The sequence below is a fragment of the Culex quinquefasciatus genome, chromosome 1 (assembly GCF_015732765.1).
Source record: "Culex quinquefasciatus strain JHB chromosome 1, VPISU_Cqui_1.0_pri_paternal, whole genome shotgun sequence".
NCBI classification, from domain to species: Eukaryota; Metazoa; Arthropoda; class Insecta; order Diptera; family Culicidae; genus Culex; species Culex quinquefasciatus.
Window position 1 is genome coordinate 103,649,551 of NC_051861.1, and position 24,995 is coordinate 103,674,545.

At 33.5% G+C, this 24,995-nt stretch overlaps 2 protein-coding genes across 3 annotated transcripts in view; one reads left to right on the forward strand and one right to left on the reverse strand.

Moving 5' to 3' along the window:
* The window catches only part of LOC6049292, a 290,210-nt gene that overhangs the window by 246,165 nt on the left and 19,050 nt on the right, over window positions 1-24,995 (forward strand). For both annotated transcript variants that reach the window (XM_038248307.1, XM_038248306.1), the window contains 2 exons: window positions 5,242-5,450; window positions 13,081-13,503. In XM_038248307.1, the coding sequence (XP_038104235.1) occupies window positions 5,242-5,450; window positions 13,081-13,503 (632 nt within the window). The remainder of the gene's footprint in view (window positions 1-5,241; window positions 5,451-13,080; window positions 13,504-24,995) is intronic.
* Window positions 12,295-13,058, reverse strand: LOC119765130 (cilia- and flagella-associated protein 299-like). The gene has a single exon (XM_038248310.1). It carries the CDS (start codon window positions 13,002-13,004, stop codon window positions 12,297-12,299), a length of 708 nt encoding a protein of 235 aa, XP_038104238.1. The 5' UTR covers window positions 13,005-13,058; the 3' UTR covers window positions 12,295-12,296.

A 24,995-nucleotide genomic window follows, 5' to 3' on the forward strand; every position in this document is an offset into this window, starting at 1 on the left:
TTTCATTTCCACTTGATTTTTTTTTGTTGTAAAATACTCAAATCTTAACAAAATACCGATTTTTTTAAATCTAAAATTTTGCTCAATTTGCTCGAATTTCAACATGCGTAGCAAACAAAATGTTTTTTTTATATCATACTCTTCACAAAAAACCTTATTATTCAAAAATAATCAAAATTGAACGAAAAATACAATATTTTAAAAATGTGGTATTCTGTGAAATTCTGCGTATTTAAAGAAAAAACCCTTAAAAAAGCGAAAATTCATTCAAAACTTGATTTCGTTTGATACCTATATTGCACATTAAATAAATTTGAATATTCTTGAAAAATTACGGTAATTTGTAAAAATATAAGAATTTCACAAAAAAAAAGTTCGAATAAATCGAAAATTCATCAGAAATTTCGCTTCGTTTGATTGCCATATTGTGAATTATGAAAAGTTGAAAAAAAACCGTATTTTTTCGAAAGTAAATTTTTAAAAACTTTCAATATGAGTATCAATTGAGGCGAAATTTTGTATACATTACCACTTGCTTTTTATTCGTAAAATACCCAAATCGTCACAAAATATCGTATTTTTAAATACTCGAATTTTGCCTTATTTGCAACATGCGTGTCAAACGAAATATTTTTTTACGAATTTTAACTTTATAAGAACTTTGTTTGAAAATTATATGCCTTATTTTTTCAAAAATAATCAAATTTTAATACAAAAAAAAGGTACGATATTTTAAAAATGTGGTATTTTTATTAATTTGCGCATTTTAAAGACTCTTGAAGTGAAAATTTCTAAAACATTTAGCTATTTTATTTTTATTCCCGCGGATTCTCACCATCACCAATCGATTCCTCGGAATTTTTCACATAAAAAGTCTTGGTTTAAAGTTCTAAATGACCGGGATCAATTAAGTCCGTTTTTGCCTCGATTTTTCCCACTGTGCTTATCATACAAAATGGGCCTGTGAATATTCGAAAATATCGAGGTTTTTAAGCGAAGATGGCGTTAGAATGGTGAACGCCCGAAATGTCAAAATCACGCAGTGGTACCAACATTACGGAAAAAGTTTGCCATGGCATGACAGCCAAATTTTTTTCTAATGTTGGTGCTACTGCGCGATTTTGACATTTCGGGCGTTCACCATTCGAAAGCCATCTTCGATTAAAAACCTGGATATACTTTGGCAGGGTGGCCACTTAAGTCGGGAAATCGGGAAAGTCGGGAAAAAGTCTGGAATTGGCCAAAATCCGCCAAAAATCGGGAAAAAGTCGGGAATTTGTGATTTTTTGTTAAAAAGTCGGGAAAAGTCGGGAATTCTGAGCATACTTGTTTGAAAATCAATGTTTTAACTCTTGAATAATTTTGTAGTATTTTGTACAATTCTCAAATTGAATTTACTTAATTCTGCTTTAATAACTTACTTTAAATTTAAGGTTCTTTTTACAATTTCAATATATTTGAGTATGGAAAAGCTATTTAGGACATTCAAAATCTTAGTTAATATTGGAGTCTTTGACACAGATCTTCATAATATTTTTCATGAATCATATGATCTCTATAAATTTTTGTTTATCATACAAGAGGTAAAGTTGATGAAAAACTAATATAAAAATAGAGCCTAATGGCCAGCTTAGAATTATGATTCTATTTCATTTTGTAACATAGATTGAATATTTGAAAACAGATTCCAACTTGAGTTTGGCAATGGTTTTTTTGTAAATATTTTTAATTGTTTAATTAAATTCTTTTTGCAATTCCGTCGTGAAACTATTTACTTTTCCTGTCATTCTTGAACGACGAAATAGCCTACTTTTCTGTACCAAAAATAACAGAATCGAATAGCAACACTTTTCAAAATAAATCCTGAAAAGTTCTACTTTTCAGCACTCAAATGGGTGCTGAAAAGTTAAACTTTTCAGCACTTGTTTCGAAAAGTTACACTTTTCAACATTTTTTTGGTTTAAACGATTTATTGACAAAATACATGAAAATTTGACATATAATTTAACTCAGTGTGTGTTTTTTGGAATTGCAAAAAATGTTGTATGGAACTCGTTGCAAAACTTGATTTTTTCAGCACTCTTCGTATTTATCCAACTCGGTGAACCTCGTTGGATAAATGTACGACTCGTGCTGAAAAAATCCTCTTTTTGCAACTTGTTGCATAAACTACTATTAAGTAATTAAAATATGTTTTTTTTTATGTTGCCTTTAAACTTTTTTTGTGAGTATGGTTAAATTACTACTATACATAAAACTTAATTTTCAGTTTCCGAAAAACTTAAATATCAAATAAAATCCAAAATTTTAAAACTTTTTTACGTTTTGAAAACATAAAGAAAATTTTGAAATAGAAAAAAAAATAATCCAAGAAATTTAGAGTTATTGCAAAACTGTTTAAATAATTGTCTCTTCAAACATTTTGCTTAAAATAAGTGGTAAAACTTAAATCATATCTAACTGAATGTTCATTGAAAAAAAAAACAGTTAAATACTGACCACTAGATAAATTAACATTGATTAAAAAAAACAATATCAAAAATTACAAAATTAAAAAGGGAACCAGGCAAATTTTTTTTATGAATTTCTTGACATTTATCAAAATTCTTTGGATAAATAAATTCAGCAATTATGTTTTAATCATTCTTTGATTTAAAATGATGATGAAGTTTAAAAAAAAAATAGGAACAAAATTTTAAGTTCAGTTATCTTTAACTTTTTGTCATTTCCAGTTGAAACGAAGTATCAAAAACTATACTTTTGTCAATTTAAAAAAATAACATGAATGTTATAAGTATTGTTGAACTTTCGATAATTTTTTCAAAGACTAATTGTTTGTGTTTCTACTCTGAATCATAATAATGAAGTTCCATTTGTGTAGTTTTTTTCAATTGTTGTTTAGTTTCTGTATTTACAAAAAATGCCTATATTTGGATTATTTTTAAATTCATTATTTTTTTATTCGGTGGTTAATATTGACTTTTCTTATAGAAAGTTTTTTGTTTGAATTCATTCTTTAGATAAGAAATGCGTGTTATTTGAGCATTCTGGAAAAGTCTGGAAAAAGTCGGGAATTTGTAAATGGGATTTGAGTGGTCACCCTGACTTTGGGCAATATTGTAGTTTATGCTTAGGACTGTTCAGAAAAAAAGCGAAGTACGCAGACAAAAAAAAAAAACATTTTTTTATTTGGCTTATTTTAAATTTTCATTTATTTTTTATGTTTTAACTTTTACGTTGGAGTTTAGGATGGTGCGAAATCTAAATCCAAAGAAATATTTTTTTTGAAAAAAATGTGATTGTTGGATTATATCTGCAATATTGCCAAACCAAAACTAAACATTATTTTAAGATTCAAAGTTAAATTTTAGATCGAAAATGACCAAAATTTTTTAAAGGGCCTTTTCAAATCAAATTATTCGCTCTACAGAATTGCCTTGGCGTTCGCGTTTACGAGATTCCTACTCGAAACTGGGTGTCCGAAGGCTTGATTGTTGAGGCAATTGCAAACCTCTTTTTACACCTAAGCTTCCCTCAACCCCGGGATTCGAACTGACGACCTTTGCCTACCAGCGACTCCACCGAGGCAAGACCCAGAGAGACGACTCCTACACCTGGACAGAGCTAACGACCTAACCACTAGGTTAGACCGGGGCCAACATTTACTTCCCTGTCCGACGGATGGCGTGATCAGACAAATCTCGTCTCAAAGTTTGCCACCGGGACCTTCTGGGATCAAACCCAGGCCGACTGGGTGAGAGGCAACCACGCTCACCCCTACACCACGGCCCCGTCCAAAATGTAAGATTTGACTAAATCAAAATAATTAGCGCAAAAAAAATAACACAAACTTTTTTAAATATTTGTACCAGCCTTATGTAAAAGCACGTGGTTACATACAATTATTTAAAAGTGATATCTTTAACGCTACAAGAAAAAAAAAACACAAACAAACCTTAAAACAAGGGTCCCGATTTTCAGTTCAAATGTCAGAAATCACTCACTCATCACCGAACGAATCTTTGCCGACTGGAGCGCGCAACCATTCGCGAGCGAACACGACACGCTGGCTGCCAGCGACTTGCTCAATTTCACTCAGCGAAACCAATACTTCGTGATTTTATTTTCTTACTCCGTCCGTCACACACGTCCGAGTCACACACGAATATGATCAGAGAGGAGAGAGCCTAAAATTACCAGCGCGGCGCTCACTTGGCCTGTACTACCACAGTTTGCCGTGAATTTGTATTTGGCATGGTGTAAATTGCTGTCAAATGTGTATTTTATTTTGTGTAAACTTTGAGTCAGCTTTGAGCGACTTAACGAAATCGGTCTTTCTGAACCATTCGCTGTACTACCCGATGGGAATGAGAGGGAGAGCACAGAGAGAGAGAGAGAGTGTGTTGAACAGCGATTGGTGTGGAATTGACAAACGGTAGGAATACATCAGAGCAGTTTTTCGTCGCTCTAGATTTGTGCTTGCGAGTGACTGAGTCTTTTTTGAGCAATCATGACCCTTGCCTTAAAATTATTCAACTAAAGTTAAAGGGCAAACCTAACTAAAAAAAAGCATCAATCCGTAACTCAACCTAATTAAAATAACAACAAATGTAAGTCAAACGGCTAACCCCAAATCTACCTGACCTGACGAATCACCCAAATTGGGCTAGTTTCCATCGGCATCACTCAAGGGCGCGCACTGCACAACAGTCAAAAAGGACCCGAACTCGTAATAGGGGGATGGCGTCGCTATTTTTAGACCACATTTTCCACTTTTGCTCATCGAAACCGACTGCTTTATCGACTTCATTTTGCTGGGCGAGATAGGACGCCGTCTATTTTTAGACGATGACTCAGCACTTTTACACTCTTGCGCTTAAAAAAACCAGGTGGCAGCACGATGTAACGCCACGTCCCTATTACACTTTTCCCGGCAGTAGCTACTTCAACTCCAAACAAGAGAGAGAGACAATCTGTGCCGGTGGTCCAACTTTTTGGCAATCATCATGAACGCAGCAAAAAGGACGCATCCTCTCGGTCTCCTCTCGTTAAGGGCAATTTACTTCAAGTACGGTCCAGCGTCAATCCGGTTGGTTGCGTCATTTTTGTCAATTTTGGTCCCTTTTTTTGATTGAGATTTAATTGCACAATTACAGTGCAATGTTTTTTTTTTCGGGGCAACTTTAGCCGACAAAATCTTCCAACAATTAACTCAATCTTGTTCTTCTTTTTCGTTTTCAGATTCCGTGTTCCTGGTGCAGGTGCCGAAGGGGACGCGCGGCCTGGGTCTGTCCGTGTCCGGCGGGTCGGACTCGAGCGCCCCCTTCCCCGGCCTGATACGCATCAAAAGACTGTTTCCCCACCAGGCGGCGTGGGCCACCGGGATGCTGCAGCCCGGGGACATCCTGCTCGAGGCGAACGGCATCCCGCTGACCGGGCTGACCAATTACGTGAGTAGTTTGGAGATTGGTTTTTTATTTCTTGTTGGGTTTTTGGATTTAGGGCGGATTGTTTTTAATTTTAGTTCAAATAAATTACATGAATAACAAATTCATGTCAATTTGATTGACCTAAAGTGAACTCGCACAGTTGTTGTATCGAGCCCCATAGATTTTCGTGCAAAAAGTAAATCCTCCTGTTTCTGAGAGTAATACGCTTTTAGAGTTTCGGGACCTGCATTTACAAAGCGGATTCAGTGACAGTTTATTACAAGTTGATTGTTAATGTGAGGAGCGAGTTTTTTTTAGAGTTGGATAGGATGTAAAATTGACTTTGAAGTTCTAGATTCGAAAAGCATTGAAAATATTAACATAACACGCAATTTCGTACAGCTTGATGAAATCCAACTCAATTTTCAATTTCAATTCGGTTTTATTGGTGAATAATCAAGATACAATGAGTTATTTTGAAGTGCATAACAGAGTTTTGGAGCTCCTTCCAGCTGTGTGTTGCATCATAATCCATTTTGGAACAATTATTTCACTAGGAAGAGTAAGAAAAAAAACTCACAGAAAAGCGAAATCCAACTCTATCAATTTCAGTTTCAGTGGACAAAAAATTTTGAGCTGTAGGATATGAAGGACGTTTTGAATAATTATTGTAATAGTAAGAATAAAATAAAATATTGCTTTTTGGAGGCTATCGAAAATTCCCGAACAAAAAAAAAATTTTTTTTTGTCGTTGAGAAATATCAAGTTCTTAGTCATTATTGATTGACAATTTAGAGCTGAGCAGTTGGTACTTTAAGTAACTATTTTTTCGTAATTTTAATTAAATTTAATTCATTTCAATCCATATCCAAAAAAGAAAAATTGTAGAGATTTTTCTCAGCTTTTTAAATACATTGTTTCCAGAGATGTATGAGGATGGAAACTATATTTTTTTTTTGATTAAAAATACTATTTTTTCAAAAAAAATTATTAAAAGTTCGCAAAGAAACTTTAAGTTGATTTTAGAGTGACGTACTTTTTGGATGAAGCCTTTGCACTTTTCTATGGAATGTCCCTTAATTTGTAAAGAGGGCTTATTTGGACCTGAGGAATCGAAGAAAAGAGTTTCATCCAAAGTAAAAAATAACAAAAATTAAAGCTAATTTTTGTTTTGCGAAATTTTAGAAAACTGCTCAATTATTATTAAATAAAATTCGTTAATTTTTAGGACTTCATAAAAAATTCTTTTCAGATTTGTGTTATTGAAAATATGAAAAGTAAAAAAAAAATGAAATAACATGCCATGGAACCCACATTTGAATGAAAAAAGGGTATTAAAATGCATTATACAATTGTTTTGCGATCTGTAGTATTCAAAATATCAAAGTATTGGCGAAAAGTTTATTTTTGCGTGCAAAAAAAAATATTTGCAGTGCTCTAAATAGTTATTTCATAAAAGTTTAAAATAATTTTAAACGGCCCCGAACATGCTTTCAGGGGTTGTTTGTACATATAAAAATAGCATCTGGCCAAAATATGAGCACTCTAGGTCAACGGGAAATGGGGCAAATCGGGACACCAAGTTTGAAGTTTCAAAAACGTCAAAAATCTTACAAAGGCTATAACTTAAGATCAATTCTCTGCGAAATCGGTCTTTAATTTAAGAATTTTAATTTTTGTAATTTTCAATTCGACTGAAACTTTTTTGGTGCCTTCGGAATGCCCAAAGAAGCCATTTTGCATCATTAGTTTGTCCATATACAGCAATTCCATTTGAAAAGAGCCTAAACCGAAAAAAAAGTTCTTCAATCGGGCTCAACATTTTTCTGGGGGTTCCTCGGCCAAAATAATTAGACCCGTATTTTTTTTTGTTTGGCCATTAGGGTGACCTACATCTTGCTAGGGTGGTTCGAAAAATGGCAATTTTCGTCATTTTTCGCAAAAATCACTTTTTTCGAAAAATCATATCTCCGCGCCATTTCATCCGATTTTAGCTGTCTTAGACGCAAAAGAAAGGTGATGAGTTTGGCTATTTGTGAAAAATAGTAAGAAGTTCCAAAAATCTAGCTTAACTATTGAAAAAGTCGTATGAAAACTTAAAATGGCGTTTTGACGGTGTCTGGACCAAAGAGCCTATGCCTGAAAATATTTTTATCGGATTCCTCGGAAAATTTCACGTAACATATCAAAAAATTGGCGATGTCGAACCGTACGTTTCCAAGATTTGATTTTTTGAAAATAAAAACTGAGTTTTTCGACGTGCCACGCGCAAAAACAGGAAAATGACGAAATCGGCAAAAAATCAACTTTTTTTCACTAAAACTGCGATAACTTTCAAATTTCAGCGATGACCTATAGATGTTATGGTACCAAAAGTTGCGTCTTTCAATTACCCAGACATGTATAGGTCATCGCTGAAATTTTTAAGTTATCGCAGTTTTAGTGAAAAAAGTTGATTTTTTGCCGATTTCGTCATTTTCCTGTTTTTGCGCGTGGAGCGTCGAAAAACTCAGTTTTTATTTTCAAAAAATCATATCTTGAAAACGTACGGTTCGACATCGCCAATTTTTTGATATGTTACGTGAAATTTTCCGAGGAATCCGATAAAAATATTTTCATAGGCTCTTTGGTCCAGACACGGTCAAAACGCCATTTTAAGTTTTAATACGACTTTTTCAATAGTTAAGCTAGGGAACTTCTTACTATTTTTCACAAATAGCCAAACTCATCACCTTTCTTTGCGTCTAAGACAGCTAAAATCGAATGAAATGGCGCGAAGAAATGATTTTTGCGAAAAATTACGAAAATTGCAATTTTTCGAACCACCCTAGCAAGATGTAGGTCACCCTAATGGCCAAACAAAAAATACGGGTCTAATTATTTTGGCCGAGGAACTCCCAGAAAAATTTTGAGCCCGATTGAAGAACTTTTTTTTCGGTTTAGGCTCTTTTCAAATGGAATTGCTGTACAAATTTGACAGCTGTCCAAACAAAAATGATGTATGAAAATTCAAAAATCTGTATATTTTAAAGGATTTTTTTTATCGATTTGGTGTCTTCGACAAAGTTGTAGGTATGGATAAGGACTACATTGAAAAAAGGATACACGGTAAAAAATGATGATTTTTTTTCACTTTTTGTCACTAACACTTGATTTGCAAAAAAAACACTATTTTTATTTTTTTTATTTTTTGATATGTTTTAGAGGACATAAAATGCCAACTTTTCAGAAATTTCCAGGTTGTGCAAACACTTTTTGACCGTGTTATGAATTTATGAATCATAGCTGATTTTTTCAAAAAATCGAAATATTGGTCGCAAAAATTTTTCAGCTGCATTTTTCGATGTAAAATCAAATTTGCAATCAAAAAGTACATGTCCATGTAATGTCCATATAAAATTCACATTTAAAAAGGGCGTAATATTGAATGTTTGGTCCTTTTGAAATGATAGTCTTGATTGAAAATATTGAATATTGAATATTGAAATTTTGAAAATATTGTTTTCGAAAAGATCAAAAAATTTCACGAATATTTCATATTTTAACATTGAAAATCGGACCATTAGTTGCTGAGATATCGACATTAGAAAATGGTGGGTTGTTTGGGTGAGACTAAGAAAACATCAATTTTCCTGTTTTTAAACACTTGCATGGCAATATCTCAGCAACTAAGGGTCGTATCAACAAAATTAAAAAAAAAGCAAAATATAGAGAATTTTCTCAGCTTTTCAAAAATATTTTTTTTCGAAAATGGGTAAACATGTGCACTTAATTAAAAAATGGAAAACTTCGTCTATTTTCCAAAAAGTCACCTTAAAATGGATTTAACTTGAAAACGGTGCACTTTATCAAAATTTCACTAAAGTACTTTTTGATTGCAAATTTGATTTTACATCGAAAAATTAAGTTGAAAATTTTTGCGACGAATTTTTCGATTTTTTGAAAAAATCAGTATTGATTCAAAAATTCCTAACTCGGTCAAAGATTTTTTTGCGCTACCTGGAAATTTCTGAAAAGTTGGCATTTGATGTCCTCTAAAACAAATCAAAAAATATAAAAAAATAAAAATAGTTTTTTTTGCAATCAAGTTTTAGTGACAAAAAGTTAAATAAAAAATCACCAAATTTTTTTTACCGTGTATCATTTTTTTTCAGTGTAGTCCATATCAATGCGTACAACTTTGCCGAAGACACCAAATCGATCAAAAAATTCCTTCAAAAGATACAGGTTTTTGAATTTTCATACATCATTTTTGTATGGACAGCTGCCAAATTTGATGCAAAATGGCTTTTTTGGGCATACCGAAGGCGCCAAAAAAGTTTCAATACAAAAAAAAAACGAAATCTGAGAGAACTGCTCTTCCTTCTAGTTTCCTTCTAGAACACTTTGGTGAGGATGTTGTATCCCATCAGCGTTCGCCCTCCCCAAAATGTTTACCCTCCCCATACAAATGACATCGGCCGAATCTCCCGCATGCGGGGAGAAAACGCCATTTATATATCGAACCCCAAGCAACAAAAATCTTACCAGACAAGCACCGAAAATAATGATCAACTTCAATATTTCACTCAAAATTCATCCAGAAGGTTTTAGATACCCTTGTATTTTAGTTTTTTTATGACCCAGAAGGTTTTAGATACCCTTGTATTTTAGTTTTTTTATGACCTTTTAAATTTTCTTTTAACGTTTCAAGTTATTTATTATTTTTCCTTCCTTGTTTCCTGAAAATCTGAAAACCGTAATCGTATTATTTGGGCACCTACCTCACCTCCATACTCGGAGTAATCCCTCTATTTTTTCCCCTTTTTTTTAATTTTTTACACATGCTTGAAAAGTGGTCGTCTTAATGCTTATTTTTAATTATATTTAATTAATCTTTCTACTATTTCACCATCATCTGTATATTTGTTTAACAAATTATTCTTGACACATATCAATTTTGCTGAAAACCTAAAGATTTTGTTAACCCAAAAAGATGCCCCTTTACCCTTTTAGAATTACGACAGAGTAAACTCCAGATTTATTTGTAGTTCTTCAATTTATCGTGTTGTAATATGACACCCCACCCCACATACCAAGCCGGGACCGTGGTGTAGAGGTAAGCGTGGTTGCCTCTCACCCAGTCGGCCTGGGTTCGATCCCAGACGGTCCCGGTGGCATTTTTCGAGACGAGATTTGCCTGAACACGCCTTCCGTCGGACGGGGAAGTAAATGTTGGCCCCGGTCTTACCTCATTCCTGATATCCCAATTATTTTATTAGTGTGTGTAGTTCGAGTTATGGTTTGATTGTTGTCTTTTTATGTCCATCGTTCGTATAATCTCATGTTTATTTTATTTTATTTTTTTTTCTTATCACTTGAATAACCCTTTCTTCAAATCCAGGTGCTGAAAATATTATATTCATAACTAAAAAAAAAACATTAATACATTCACACACAAATTAGCCAAGATCAATGTACAGTATCCTAAGCTGGCGCTTGTATTTACCCTTTCCGAATTGGTAAAGGGCAGTCTCAAGCCCTCCGACCATCCCACTTTTCGATGGGTTCGGTGTCCCAGCCATGCGGAGGGAAATCTGAGAGAACTGCTCTTAGGCAAAATTCAATTTATTTTCAAAGTTCAAAATGCATCTTAAAGGGCATAAAAAATGCAACAAAATGCAGGGAGAAGCATCCCAATTGAATAAATTTAAAGGGAGTAATTGGCATTTTTGTGAAAAATAGCATAATTTTCAAACTCAAATAAAATAGTGTTCCATCCAGATTTCAACTCGTTCGACCTGCAGCTTGTAGGAGACATCTGAGACTACCATCTGAGACTAAGAACGCTTTGTGTAAGGCAGTTTAACATATTAAATAGACACTTTTGCTTTAAGTGATTCTTTTTTATTGTAAATTTTTGCTCGCAACACCCCTGAGATTCCATTTTCTTGTGATAATTTTAGAAACATGCATAAAAATGTATACTTCCATCCATTTTAGCCCTTAAAAAATAAAAGTGTGACGTGAAGTGTCACTTGAGCAAAAGGGATAGACTGCTTGTTTACAAACGCAGATTCGCCCTATTGAACTGTTACTACGGAATTAAGATGACCACTCCCCCTCGCTCCACTAGGCCCGAAAAATCAGGTGGAAAAATAAATATTTCAAAACTTCAATGGAATTAGTGGCATCAACTGAAAATCTTCGAATCTAGACATTTCAGAAAACTAGTCATTGGAAAATAAACAACTCAGATTTTTAATGCATTTTACAATACTTTCTACTTGGAAATATTGAATCCATGGCAATTTCATTGTTTTTTTTTTGTTTTTTTTTTTTTTCAATGAGACTGATTTTAAACAGTACTGTTTGGTACGGTATGTCCACGCATCCCTCCTCCCCTGTTGATTCTGTGAAATGTAATCCGTTCTCAAAATCCTCTCTGCGGTAAACACAAGGCAGTAGGGCTGGCCGCTTTAATTTTTGTTTTACATTTTCGGATGTTCTCGGATTTACTGCAATTATTAATATTGACAGGAAAAGTGCTTGGGACGTAATCTAATCACAACGTAATCTAATCACAAGACTTTCCAGCATGCATTCATCGGACTGCCTGCGTTTGTGTTAGATTATGGATTAGATTACACGGAGAAAAAAGAGTTCCCAAAATCGTGAACACCCCTTCATGAAATTGGGAAACACGGACAAAGTGTTCAAATTCCATGGTACGTTTTTGAAAATCGTACCATGGCATTTGAACACTTTGTTCGTGGTTCCCAATTTCATGAACGGGTGTTCACGATTTTGGGAACTCTTTTTTCTCCGTGTAGATGAAAACAAAAGTAATATCAAATGATATTTTATACAGTCAATTTCACCTAACATTCAGTAATTTTTCCTCACAACATGATCATACAGAACGATTTGCTCATAGCCAGCAGCTTCGATCTCCATCCTGGTGGTGTTCGTCCCAAAGTGACCCCCAATCGGATCCGGATAGATATTCTTCCGGTCATACATGTTCCGAAATATAATACCCCGCACTGGATCGCAAAGAACTTGATAGTTCTTCGAGTCCCGCTTGAACACCTTGTTCGTCCTGGAGTTGTAGTAGGACAAATCAAACCTGGTCGGACACAGCACTTGTTCACCCGCGAAGAAGGTCTTCCAATCGAATGGGTTGTCCTTGCTGCTGCTGCGCCGCAGCGCCTGCTCGTAGTCAATGTACCCGGAGATTTCCGCATTTTTCCGACAGTGCCGCACGAAGATGATGGTCGAAAGCATCCCAAGCCGGTTGGGTCTTTCACGGACGGCGAGTTCACGCAGGAACGCGTCCGAAGTTACGAGCCCTCGGCTGAAGTAGGCATTTGGATCTTGCGTCGCCCGGAAGTAGTCGCCAATTTCATTGCGGCGGCTTTCGAAGGCGGCTTTGGTGAGGGATCTGTAGCCGGTTTGGTACAGCCGCAGTCCGTTCTGCTTGTGGCCGAGGTAGCGCAGGTCCTGGGTTGTGACGAGACTTTGGAGGTAGTCCTCGTAGGTGGAAAATTCCAGCAGACGCACTTCGTCCTTTGACAGCTGCATTTCTCCTGGCATAAAAAAGCCCAGTTAACTAGATTGTTTTTGTTTTTTACTTTCACAAAGCTAATCTTCTCCCTTCCTCCTTTCACAGGAAGCCCTGGAGGTGCTCCGGACCGCGCCCAACTACGTGACGCTGACCGTGTGCCGGCCCCAGGACGAACAGTACCGGAAGCTGTCCCCGCCGAGCGAACCGCCCCGGCCACCGCTGCGGAATCCCCTCTCCAGTGAGCCCGCGTCCCAGCTGCAGTCGCCTCAACTTTCGTCCTGCTCGTCATCCTCGTCAAACATTGCGGCTGCTGCTGCCACCTCCAACAACAACAACCTTGGACAGCAGCAGCAGCTGTTGCACTTCCAGCAGATGCAGCAGCAGCTTAGTCAGTACAACAACAACAGTCAGCAACAGATGATGCCATATTACTATCCTCAGCAACAGCAGCAGTATATGTTTCCACCGCAGACGCTGGCTTTTGCCCCGGCCTCGGTGGCGGATCCCAGCCAGAGTGGTTTCAGTGGGGTAAGTTATAATCTCCAAGTTAAGCTCCGCTACGGCGGCGACCGACGGAGGATTTTCCCTAACTGGGTCATTTCGAAAGGTTAGATGTTAAGTTAATCCAAGGATTATTTACAGTAGGCTCTGTGATCTTTGTTGTGATTCTCTAAATTTTAGGATTCCCGGGAATCGAGACTTGCTCTTTCTTCAAGAATTCCAGGGAACCCTGGAAATTTCAAATACCCTATTTGCCTTATTCGCTTAACAGTCTCAAATAAAATTTTCAATACCAACTGTTGAATTCAGGATGCAGTTTGATGTTAAATCATATAAACAAAGTTACCAGAATTTTGAATTTTACTATTTTTTCGTTATCATATTGAAAACGCCTCGTCGTATTATACAACTCTGCAATAGGAAATTATATTTATCTCTGTTGATTTGTCTTCTCCCTTAGGCATTTTTTTTTTTTGAAATTTGCAAAAAATGGCATTTTGTGCGGCATGGGGAGGGCGCTATATCTTTTTCATGAAGGCGCAGCACAAATCGGCAACTTGGCAAATTTGCAAAATGCAAAGTTTCTCTTGGGCCCTGCTGAGGGCGCCAAATTGTTTAAGGAGGGCGACATTTTTTTAAAGAACTTGTTAGTCGACGACTAACCTCGACTAACCTACAGCTCAGCCCTGTTTGTCTCCATCTTCTTTATGAATTGTGCTCCCTGATCATACACAAAAAAAAATGGTAATGATCATCAGGAAATGGTGACAGATTTTGTGTCAAAAAAGTGTAATATTAGGGGAAAGTAGGGCAAGTGTAACAAGCTAAGGAAATGTTCGTTAAAAAAATCTGTAGGATTTTTTCATAATCATCTTTTTCCAGGTCTTGACTAAGACTTTTATAGAACAAGTTTTTAAAAAATCCTGTTTTTTTAAGTAAAAACTTTAAAAATTTTGATTTTCCGTACGTTCTACTCAACTAGTGGGGCAAGACGAACAACCCGTTGGGGCAAGAGGAACAATGCATGAAACAACATGTTAATAAGCTAACAACTGAACTGTTATCACTTAGATACATCAGATTAGATTGTATTTGAAAGGTTTTTTTTTTTTCATTTTTAGATTAAATAATAATATTTTACTATAAATTTGATCGCTTTAACGAAAAAAAAAATACTTAAATTATCAAAAGTAAATTTTCCATAATATCACTATATTTTGTGTGGCCAATTTTTTTAACAACTGTTAATCAGTTTTTAAGTACTTTTATGTATTTATATCATAATAAAATATGTTGTTACAGCATTTATATTTTTTCCATACTAAAAATCTATATGGTACACTTGCCCCACCTGAACAAGATTTTTTAAAAGCTCTCAACAAAAATAACCAAAAGTTAAATCATACTTTATAATTGGTGCAAGTCAATGATATGGACACTACTGATCTAGGAAAAATAGCATTTTGATAAAATGGGCCTTAAAACGAAACTTAAGCCTTATTTTGTACTTTCCAAAAATTTTAAGAATACTAAGGTTTTGAAAAAAAAAACTACATTCAATCTTATGCCCCGTGGCGTTTACGTCGTTTTTTCGGTTATGTGGTAGTAGAATCAGCTAATTGCATTGATAGCAACAATTCCTCATACTGGAAATAATCAAAATTGTATAAATTACGGCCGTACGAGCGATTGTTCCTTTTGCCTCATATGGTCGTCTTGCCCCACCTTCCCCTACATCAATAAATGATGAATTTTCATCAGTTTGTGGTGAATATTCATCAGGTTCACATTTTTACACATTTTTTAGGTAATATTACTCTAAAAAGAGGTAATATTCAATCTACCAAATTTTCATCATTCCAAAATTAAATTTTAGTTGCTGTGTACCCCGAATCAATGTCACGGAGGTAGAGGTGAATGGCTTTTCAGAATAGAACCGTAGCATTTAGACCCGAAATTTGTTATTTAGAACTGAAAACGAATTCTGTTGACCGGAGTGTGTATTCAGGGAGCCTAAAGCCTACACACTTAGATTTTTTTACTGTACTCGGTAAATTTTTTACCGAAAACTCAACAGCCGAGCGCTCGGTAGTCAGCTCGGTAAAAATTACAACTACCGCGAGCTCGGTAAACGTTAATTTGACAGCTTTCTTAAAATTTCACCGAACAACCCGGTAAAAATTACCGAGAATTTACCGTGCCTACAGTAAAGCTTTATTTTCATCATTTTTCTTGTTCTTATAAAAAAATGACTTATAAAATTGATAATACATTTATTTCAAAACAATTTTTCAATCAATGCACTTTTTTTGGAGACCTCGATTATTCCGCTGCAGACTCAGAACTAGAGCATGATAGTGTGAAAGTAAATTGATTGTTTCGAAGTTCTAAACCAAGGTAAGAGACTTCAACACAAACTGAAAAGATTTTTTAATTAAAAACATGCTACATTGTACATGTTTTTCGAAAAAATACTAAAAATTATTGTGTCTACTCTACGCGTATCAAATGATCGGGATTTTTTCATACATTTTGAAAATACTCTAATTTTTCACAAAACTACGTATTTTTGGAAAAAATGCTAAAATTTTCAGTCTTTACAATATGGGTGTCAAGTGTTAAAAGTTTTTTTCATACATTTCGAAAGCGATTACACAAAATACTCAAAATTTTCACAAAACTGCGTGGTTTTTGAACAAAAATTCAGTTTTTGACAATATAGCATAGCATAGCATAGCATAGCATAACGGGTCTGCACCACGCTGTAGGGGGTGCCACAGTGGTCAATCCAATATTCTTAGACAATTTGGTTGTTGCCCGGTACAAACAAAAATATCTATGAACGTAAATTTCCACACTGTGCTCCAAGGCTACGCCCATACAGTCCCGTGGGGATTTGGGGAGGATTTTGTTGTTGTTTACTAGTGGCAAAAGTGCGGGGAACCCACGCGACTTTTAAAAGTAAACGGAAATTATTGGGAGGTTTGGATAGTAGGGTAGCGGGAATTTCATCGGGCCAATGAAATATGGTATAATTTGCAGAGTATTTTGTAAATTGAATGTTTGTTAGTGTTAGTGTAAGTCTGTTGTGCATTATATAGTTTGTATATAGTATTGTTATATAAAAGTTGTAATGATATATAATGGTTTGATCTCACCAAATTTTCGCAAAACATCAATCGGAATCAGTTCGGGTCCTAATGATCTCTTTCCTGGTGTCACTGCTGGTCAACTTCAACGTTATTCCCCGTCATTACCAGCACCGAAAACTCCGCATGTCAATTCGAGGCCCATTAACAACATTCGATAGAAAAACCCGACGATCCACTTGATTTTCCGGACGTGCAACCAGTTCGAGGGCAAGAACCGTTTGACATTTTCACAAAAAAAATACAACAAACTCTCAAAAAAGAAATAATGACAAAGAAAAATGACGTACATTCCCATGAAGTCCCAGAGCTACCACCAATTCGAAAACGCGGAACCGACTGTCAAACCCCCCAGAAGACAACAAACACTCACACACGCGAGGGAAGAATAAAACAAAGAACAATTTGCTTGATGTCTCGAAGCTGCAACCCGTTCGAAAACGCGGAATCCATTCAATATTTTCACAAAATTACACTTTTAGCCTTTTTTTGAATCGATTGTCTGATTTTTCACCGCACGCACACCTTCAGTTTTTGACAATATGGGTATCAAATGATCGGGGTTTTTTATGAATTTCGATAGCAATAATATTTTTTGTGAAATACTCAAATTTTTCACAAAACTACGTATTTTCCAATAAAAAATATGAAATTTTTTTTTACGCATGGTTATCAAATGATCAGGATTTATTCATACATTTCGAAAGTTACAACACTTTTTTTTAAATGATTAATTTTTCACAAAATATACCCATTTTGACAACAAACAAAATTCTTGTTTTTTTTTTTTCAAAAAGAAGTAGTATTGTGCAATTTTCCAGTGTTTTCAAAAAATTGTGTTTTATTTCTGAAATGTATGAAAAAATCCCGATCATTTGATATCCATAATATAAAAGTGTGAATCTTTTAGTAATTATTTCGAAAATGCGTAGTTATGTGAAAATTTAGAGCATTTAAAAAAATGCTAATACTTTCGAGTGAACGAAAAATCTCGATCATTTGATACCCATATTGTGAAACATTTAAATTTTTAGAATTTTTCCGAAAATACGTAGTTTTGTTAAAATTCTGAGATTTTGCTGGTACAGTCCAGACTCGATTATCCGAAGCCTCGATTATCCGATGTTTCGATTATCTGAAGTTCGATTATCCGAAGGTTTGTATGGGACTTCGGATAATCGAACCACGAACAAAAAAAACGATTTTTTTCTTTTTCTTGTTTTAAACATTATATTCGAGTTTTGCGACCCCATTTTAGTCAAATTTGAATAGTTGATTGCTTATTAAATAATAAAATGAATTTTTTCAACATTTTGTCACCGCCAAATTGGCCACCATCTTGGTTTAAAAAAATGTAAATCAATTTAGCGTAGTTTTTAGAAGTCATAAGAGGTTAGGTCGTTAGCTCAGTCCAGTTGTAGGAGTCGTCTCCCTGGGTCCTGCCTCGGTGGAGTCGCTGGTAGGCAGTTGGACTCACAATCCAAAGGTCGTCAGTTCGAATCCCGGGGTTGATGGAAGCTTAGGTGTAAAAAGAGGTTTGCAATTGCCTCAACAATCAAGCCTTCGGACACCTAGTTTCGAGTAGGAATCTCGCAATCGAGAACGTCAAGGCAGTACTTTAGAGTGAATAATTTGATTTTTGAAAAATAAGGTGCTAAAAAATCATTATCAATTGCTGAATTGAATGAATTATAATAAAAATTTGTAGTCAAATAGATTAGTTGATGACTGATCTTTGTTGAATACGAACAATCAAAAAGTCTAAAATTTAGAGTTGTCTGTTGCTACAAATATGCACTTCCCCGCTGTATGAAACACATAACTCTGGTGAAGCCACTTATGAGCTGGATATTAGCTTCCCTACCCCACTGTTGCACCGGTTTAATGCCAGGCACGAACCATGTATAACGCCAGACCATGTCCGTATTATAACAAACGCGTTGCAAATTATATCCCATTCAGCTGGAAAATTATAAACTATCACATTCGCCGCTTCATTCCCACCGCACCATAAGCCAGAATAATTTCATTACGCGGGGCGGTGAATGCTAATGTTGGCATTTGGAATTCGAAAACGCTTAAATTGTGATTTTCCATTTGAATTCTGCACACACAAACTCACACTCTAAAAGCCCTTACTCAGCTTAAAACACTGCTGCTGGAAAAAAGGTGCAAAATAGCTAGTTTTAAATATATAGTTTAAAGAAAAGGCATGCAAATTGATTGTCCCCCAAGGACCACTAAGAGAAGTGAAAAAAAAAGAAAATCTTTCCAACTTCATTGGAGCCATTCGAGCGTGAGACGATTTTTATTTTTCGTTTGAGGTAGCAAATGGTGCAAGACAAGGGAAAGGGAGCTCCGGTGTGTTTGTCTAGCCCCATAACTTGGCAGTAAAATTGCCATTTATCTTGGGAGGTTGAGCTGACCTAGTTTTTTATTGTTTTTTTTTAAGTAGGTTTAAAAAGTTGGTAATTTAAGGAAGTTGCACTTAATTTTTTTTTCCTGCATTAATTTTTTTGGTTTCTTTTACTTTTTGAAAGCTGGCAAATTGTTGCAATTAAAATACAGATACGTTACAAAAGTTTTAAAAAGTTGAAATAGTTTTGGGAAATTAGCAGAATAAAAATAATATTGAAAATATTACAAATAGGAATTATTATAGAAAAAAATGTCAGAGGTAATTCATAATTTTACCCCAGAAAAAAACCAAATCATGAAAAAACTCATATAAAACCAAATAATACCTCAATTGCTATAATATTTAAAATAGCAAATAGTGGGATGTGTAATAAAAGGTCATAGGCGAAATGACATAAGTTTGATTAGAAAGTTTGTAAATTTAGAGATATTTTAGTATTTTATCAAAATTGTTGATTCTTGCTCATGATTTTTTTTTCTTCACTAAAATTTGAGCACTACTTTCAATAGTTTGATAAGATTTTTTAAATTATTTCAAAATTATTTCTGTGGAATTATTTTTAAAGGACGTAACCTTGCTTGAAAACGCCCAAGGTAACGACCTATTGTAAAGTTACCTTGGATTTATTCATGTTTCTAAAATGCTTTTGTGAGATTTTCATTCTCTCTAACATGAACAGTTCTTATATAAGTTTAACGACTTTGTGTTAGATTCAACCAAATTTAAATATTCTTTGAAATCATTGTAGTGAGTTTTTTTTCTCTTTTTTTTCTATGTGAGAAGTTTTTTATGTGTCAAGAGTTAATTTTAAGTCCGAACATATTGTAGATAACTTTAAATTCTTTCTAAGCAAATTACTCATGTTTCTGTAAATTTTTTATGCATATTTTCATTCTTGCAAACGTAAAAATTTCTTCAAATAGTTCAAAAATCAAATTTCAGGGTATTGCAATACATGTTTAAATGTCCTATTCTTGTTTTAATACTATTCTTGTGGGTTTTTTTCCAATTTGTAGATTTTGATGAGATTTTTTATGAATCCAAAAAAAAAATCAATTTGCTTTCAAAATGATTTATTTTTGTTTCAACGAAAGGAATAAAATTTTTCAAAAATTAGATGAGCTTTTTTCATTTGAAACAAAGTGCAGTCATGCCCCGGTTTTGCACGCCTCGGTTTTGCACTGCCCCGGTTTTGATCCGTACAGCTGCCTCGGTTAAGCATGGCCCAGTGATTAACTGAAGCACAGAGCCTATGGGATTTTGGCTATATGGGAGACGTATGAAAAATCATGTAAACATCAAAAAATTATAATGCTTTGGAATAGGGATGATGTCAAATATCCATTAAAATTATAATTTCATGAAAATTTTCACAAAAATACGTATTTTTCCTGTATTTTGAAAATGCAATGTTTCTCGAAAAAATACTCTAAATTATTATTATTGCAATATGGGTATCAAATGATTGGATTTTTTTCATACATATCGAATGTAAAACCATTAAAAAACACTCAAAATTTTCACAAAACTACGTATTTTCAAAAAAAAAAAATACTCAAAATTATTGTAATTGCAATATGGTTACAAGCGATCAGGATTTTTTAATACATTTCGAATGTAATAACAACATATTTTGAAAACACTCAAAATTTTCACAAAACTACGTTTTTTTTTTAAAAAAAGTACTCAAAATTTCAGATTTTACAGTATGGATAGCAAACGATCAGGATTTTTTCGAATTTCGAATTTCGAATGTGATAACAACATTTTTTGAAAATACTTAAAATTTTCAACTAAACTGCGAATTTTCGAAAAAAATTCTCAAAATTTAAGGTTTTACAATATGGTTATCAAATGATCAGGATTTTTTCATACATGTCGAATGTAATAACATTTTTTTTTGAAAATACTTAAAATTTTCTCAAAATATGCATGCATAAAAAAATTTCATTTCCATTTTTTTTTTCAATTTTCCTGTTTAATATTTCAGCAACTAAGGGTCGTATCAACAAAGTTCAAAAATGCAAAATATAGAGAATTTTCTAAGCTTTTCAAAAATATTTTTTTCAAAAGTGGGCAAACATGTGCACTAATTTAAATAAATGAAAAACTGTGACTATTTAAAAAAAAAGTCACCTAAAACTGGATTTAACTTGAAAACGGTGCACTTTATCAAAATTTTACTAAAGTACTTTTTGATTGCAAATTTGATTTTACATTAAAAAATGAATTTGAAAAATTTTTGCGACCAATTTTTCGATTTTTTGAAAAAAATAGTATTGATTCAAAAATTCATAACTCGCTCAAAGATTTTTTGCACAACCTGGAAATTTCTGAAGAGTTGGCATTTGATGTCCTCTAAAACACATCAAAAAAAAAAATTAAAAATAGTGTTTTATGCAAATCAAGTTTTAGTAACAAAAAGTTAAATAAAAAATCACCAAAAAATTTTTTACCGTGCGTCATTTTTTTCAGTGTAATCCATCACCACACCTACAACTTTGCCGAAGACACCAAATCGATCAAAAAATTCCTTCAAAAGATACAGATTTTTGAATTTTCATACATCATTTTTGTATGGACAACTGCCAAATTTGTATGGAAAATTATATGGACAAAATAATGATGCATAATGGCTTCTTTGGGCATACCGAAGGCACCAAAAAAGTTTCAGCCGTTTTCAAAAATACAAAAAAGAAAATTACAGAAAAAATACCGATTCCGTAGAGAACTGCTCAATACTATTCTTGTGGGGTTTTTTTTTCGATTTGTAGATTTTGATGAGATTTGTTATTAATCCAAAAAAACAATTTGCTTTCAAAATGATTTATTATTGTTTCAACAAAAGGAATAAAATCTTACAAAAATTAGAAAAGCATTGCTGAAGCACAGAGCTTATGGGATTTTGGCTCTATGGGAGACATTGGCTTTAAACGTATGAAAAATCATGTAAACATCAAAAAATTATAATGTTTTGGATTCGGGATGATGTTAACTATCCATTAAAATTATAATTTCATGAAAATTTTCACAAAAGTACGTATTTTTCCTGTATTTTGAAAATGCAATGTTTCTCGAAAAAATACTCAAAATTATTGTTATTGCAATATGGATATCAAATGATTGGATTTTTTCATACATATCGAATGTAAAACCATTTTTTTTAAAACACTCAACATTTTCACAAAACTTCGTATTTTCGAAAAAATACTCAAAATTTCAGTTTTTACAATATGGGTATCAAACGATCAGGATTTTTTCATACATTTCGAATGTAATAATATTTTTTTTGAAAGTACTTAAAATTTTCACAAAACATGCATGCAAAAAAAATCCAATCGTTTGAAACCCATATTGTTAAAATTGAAATTCTGAGTATTTTTTCGAAAATACGTAGTTTTGTGAAAATTTTAAGTATTTTCAAATAAAATGTTATTACATTTGAAATGTTTGAAAAAATCCTGTTCGCTTGATAACCATATTGAAAAAAAAATAAATTTTGAGTATTTTTTCAAAAATACGTAGTTTTGTGAATATTTTAAGTGTTTTCAAAAAATGTTGTTAATACATTCGAAATCGTTTGCTACCCATATTGTTAAAACGGAAATTTTAGGTATTTTTTTGAATATACGTAGTTTTATGAAAATTTGAAGTATTTTCAAATAAAATGTTATTACATTCGAAACGTATGAAAAAATCCTGATCATTTGATACCCATGTAGCATAAACAATATATGTTTGGTCTCTTTAGAGAAAAAAAATGCATTTTCAAACTACAGGAAAAATACGTATTTTTGTGAAAATTTTCGTGAAATTATAATTTTAATAGATAGTTGACATCATCCCGATTCCAAAACACTATAATATTTTTATGCTTGAATGATTTTCATACGATTATAGCCAATTTCTCCCATATAGCCATAATCCCATAAGCTCTGTGTAGAGCGTCCAATTTCCCGTCCCGGGATAAAAATTCCCGGGATTTCCCGAAAAAAAATATTTCCCGTTTCCCGGGAAATCTTTAAATTTCCCGGGAATTCCCGAAATTTAAGCGGAAGTATACATTTTCTTAAATTTTTGGAACTATTTTTTTGAAAATGCTCTGAAAAAATAATAAATGAACAAACTCAACATAATTTTGTTAAATTAAATGTATTGTTTGGTTTATATATAATTAATCGGGTTATCAGAAATTATGATATCAGAATTATTTCTGATAATATTAATTATTGAAGCAACTAGGAAAAGATCTTGCTTAATGAGTATTAAATTATTGCAATTAAGTAAGCATTAAACAGATTGATGTTATTTCATCAAAACAATAATAACTCCTTATCTCTAAATTATAATTGAGATTTGTTTACGTTTTTTGTTTACCATGATTAAATGAAATGAAAATCGAATTTGAGCAAAAAGAATTAATTCAATTGGTTGAATACCTAGCACTAAAGAAATTACAATTTGAAGTAAAAGAATTATGGAGCACTAGTGCAACTACAGGTTAGAGGGTTAAATGTGAAAAAATTGTAGACTTTTTGTGGAATGATGTTATTTTATCGTATAATTTAAATCATGTTGCATAATAATACAAAACAAATCATTGAAAAATTACATACTTTTGTTTGTTCTCAAAAAATGCAAAAATATATTCAATGCATGCTTCAAATATTTGAAAACATTGGGTTGTTTGGAGTAAAACCAACACTAAAAAGCTTTACCATTTGTTCAAAGGCTGAAACCAGTATTTGTCATGATAAACATAATTTCTGCATGTTTTTTCTCATTTCAATAAACTGGTCACAGAGGCAAGTTTAAAATTTCTCATAAAAAAATACCGAAATACATATTCTTGTAGTTGAATGATTTTTTACATGCAGTCAAGCTGTTAATTGATCTTTCACACTTATTTAAACCATTAATGTTGATGCCCTATTCAATTTTGTTGCATGTTAAAACCAAGATCCTAACAATTTTCAATAAATTAAAAATTTCCCGGGAATTCCCGGGAAATTTGCTGAAAATTTCCCGTTTCCCGGGAAATTGGACGCTCTCGCTCTGTGCCTCGGTTATGCACGCCTCGGTTTTGCATCCCCCATATGCGGTACTAAACCGAGACATGTCTGTTATTTAAATAATTTTATGTTTTTTTTTAAGGTGGATTCTTTTTCTGTAATATTTTTGTTAATTTTTGCATACTTCTGAATGTACATTTAATTCTGATTAAATATGTTTTTTTTTCTATTTTTTATTTTTAATCATGTTTTTGGTCCACATTTATGATACTTTCCAAAAACAACATTTTTTTCCAAAATCATATCTAAACCAGAGAATCGCTTCTCAAGGTACAGAATTTCATACATTGACCAGTAGGGTGAGAAGCATAATTGAAAATTTTGGAAAATCAGAAGAGATACCTCCTGGATCGATTCTTTAGACAATAATAAATAACTGTGCCAATTTTGAGCCAAATCGGTTTAGGTTAAGGGGTTGCTTTTTATCGTTGATGTTTATATTGGAAAAATCGCGAAATATATGGGAAATGTATGGCAGCAGGTGAAGCAGTTATCGTCCAAACTTTTCCAGGTGTGAGATTTTTATAAGAAATTTAATTTTCTATCAGTTTGTTGAAGGGTGCAAAAAGATTTGAGGTGATCCTGATGAGTTATTAGCAAAACGATGAAAAGAAATCAGCTTGCAGGGAATTTAATTTCCTACAAGAATCTCACACTTGAGCAATTTTGTCTTAGGGGTAAATTTGGTTCCTGATCACAAATTCATGGTCCATTTCTGATATCCCGGGACGGAGGGACGATACAACCCATTGCATTTTTAAATATTCGAAATAAAACGCGTTATTTTATTTCCCGGAATCTCGTAAAAAAATAAGTTACAATTTTTAATTTCTGTGAATTTTTAAATCCTCGACAATCGTCTCCCTATAATTATTGTAA

Excerpts from the sequence above, each read along its gene's own strand:
- LOC119765130 (XM_038248310.1), bottom strand. The coding sequence starts at position 13,004 with ATGCCAGGAGAAATGCAGCTGTCAAAGGACGAAGTGCGTCTGCTGGAA.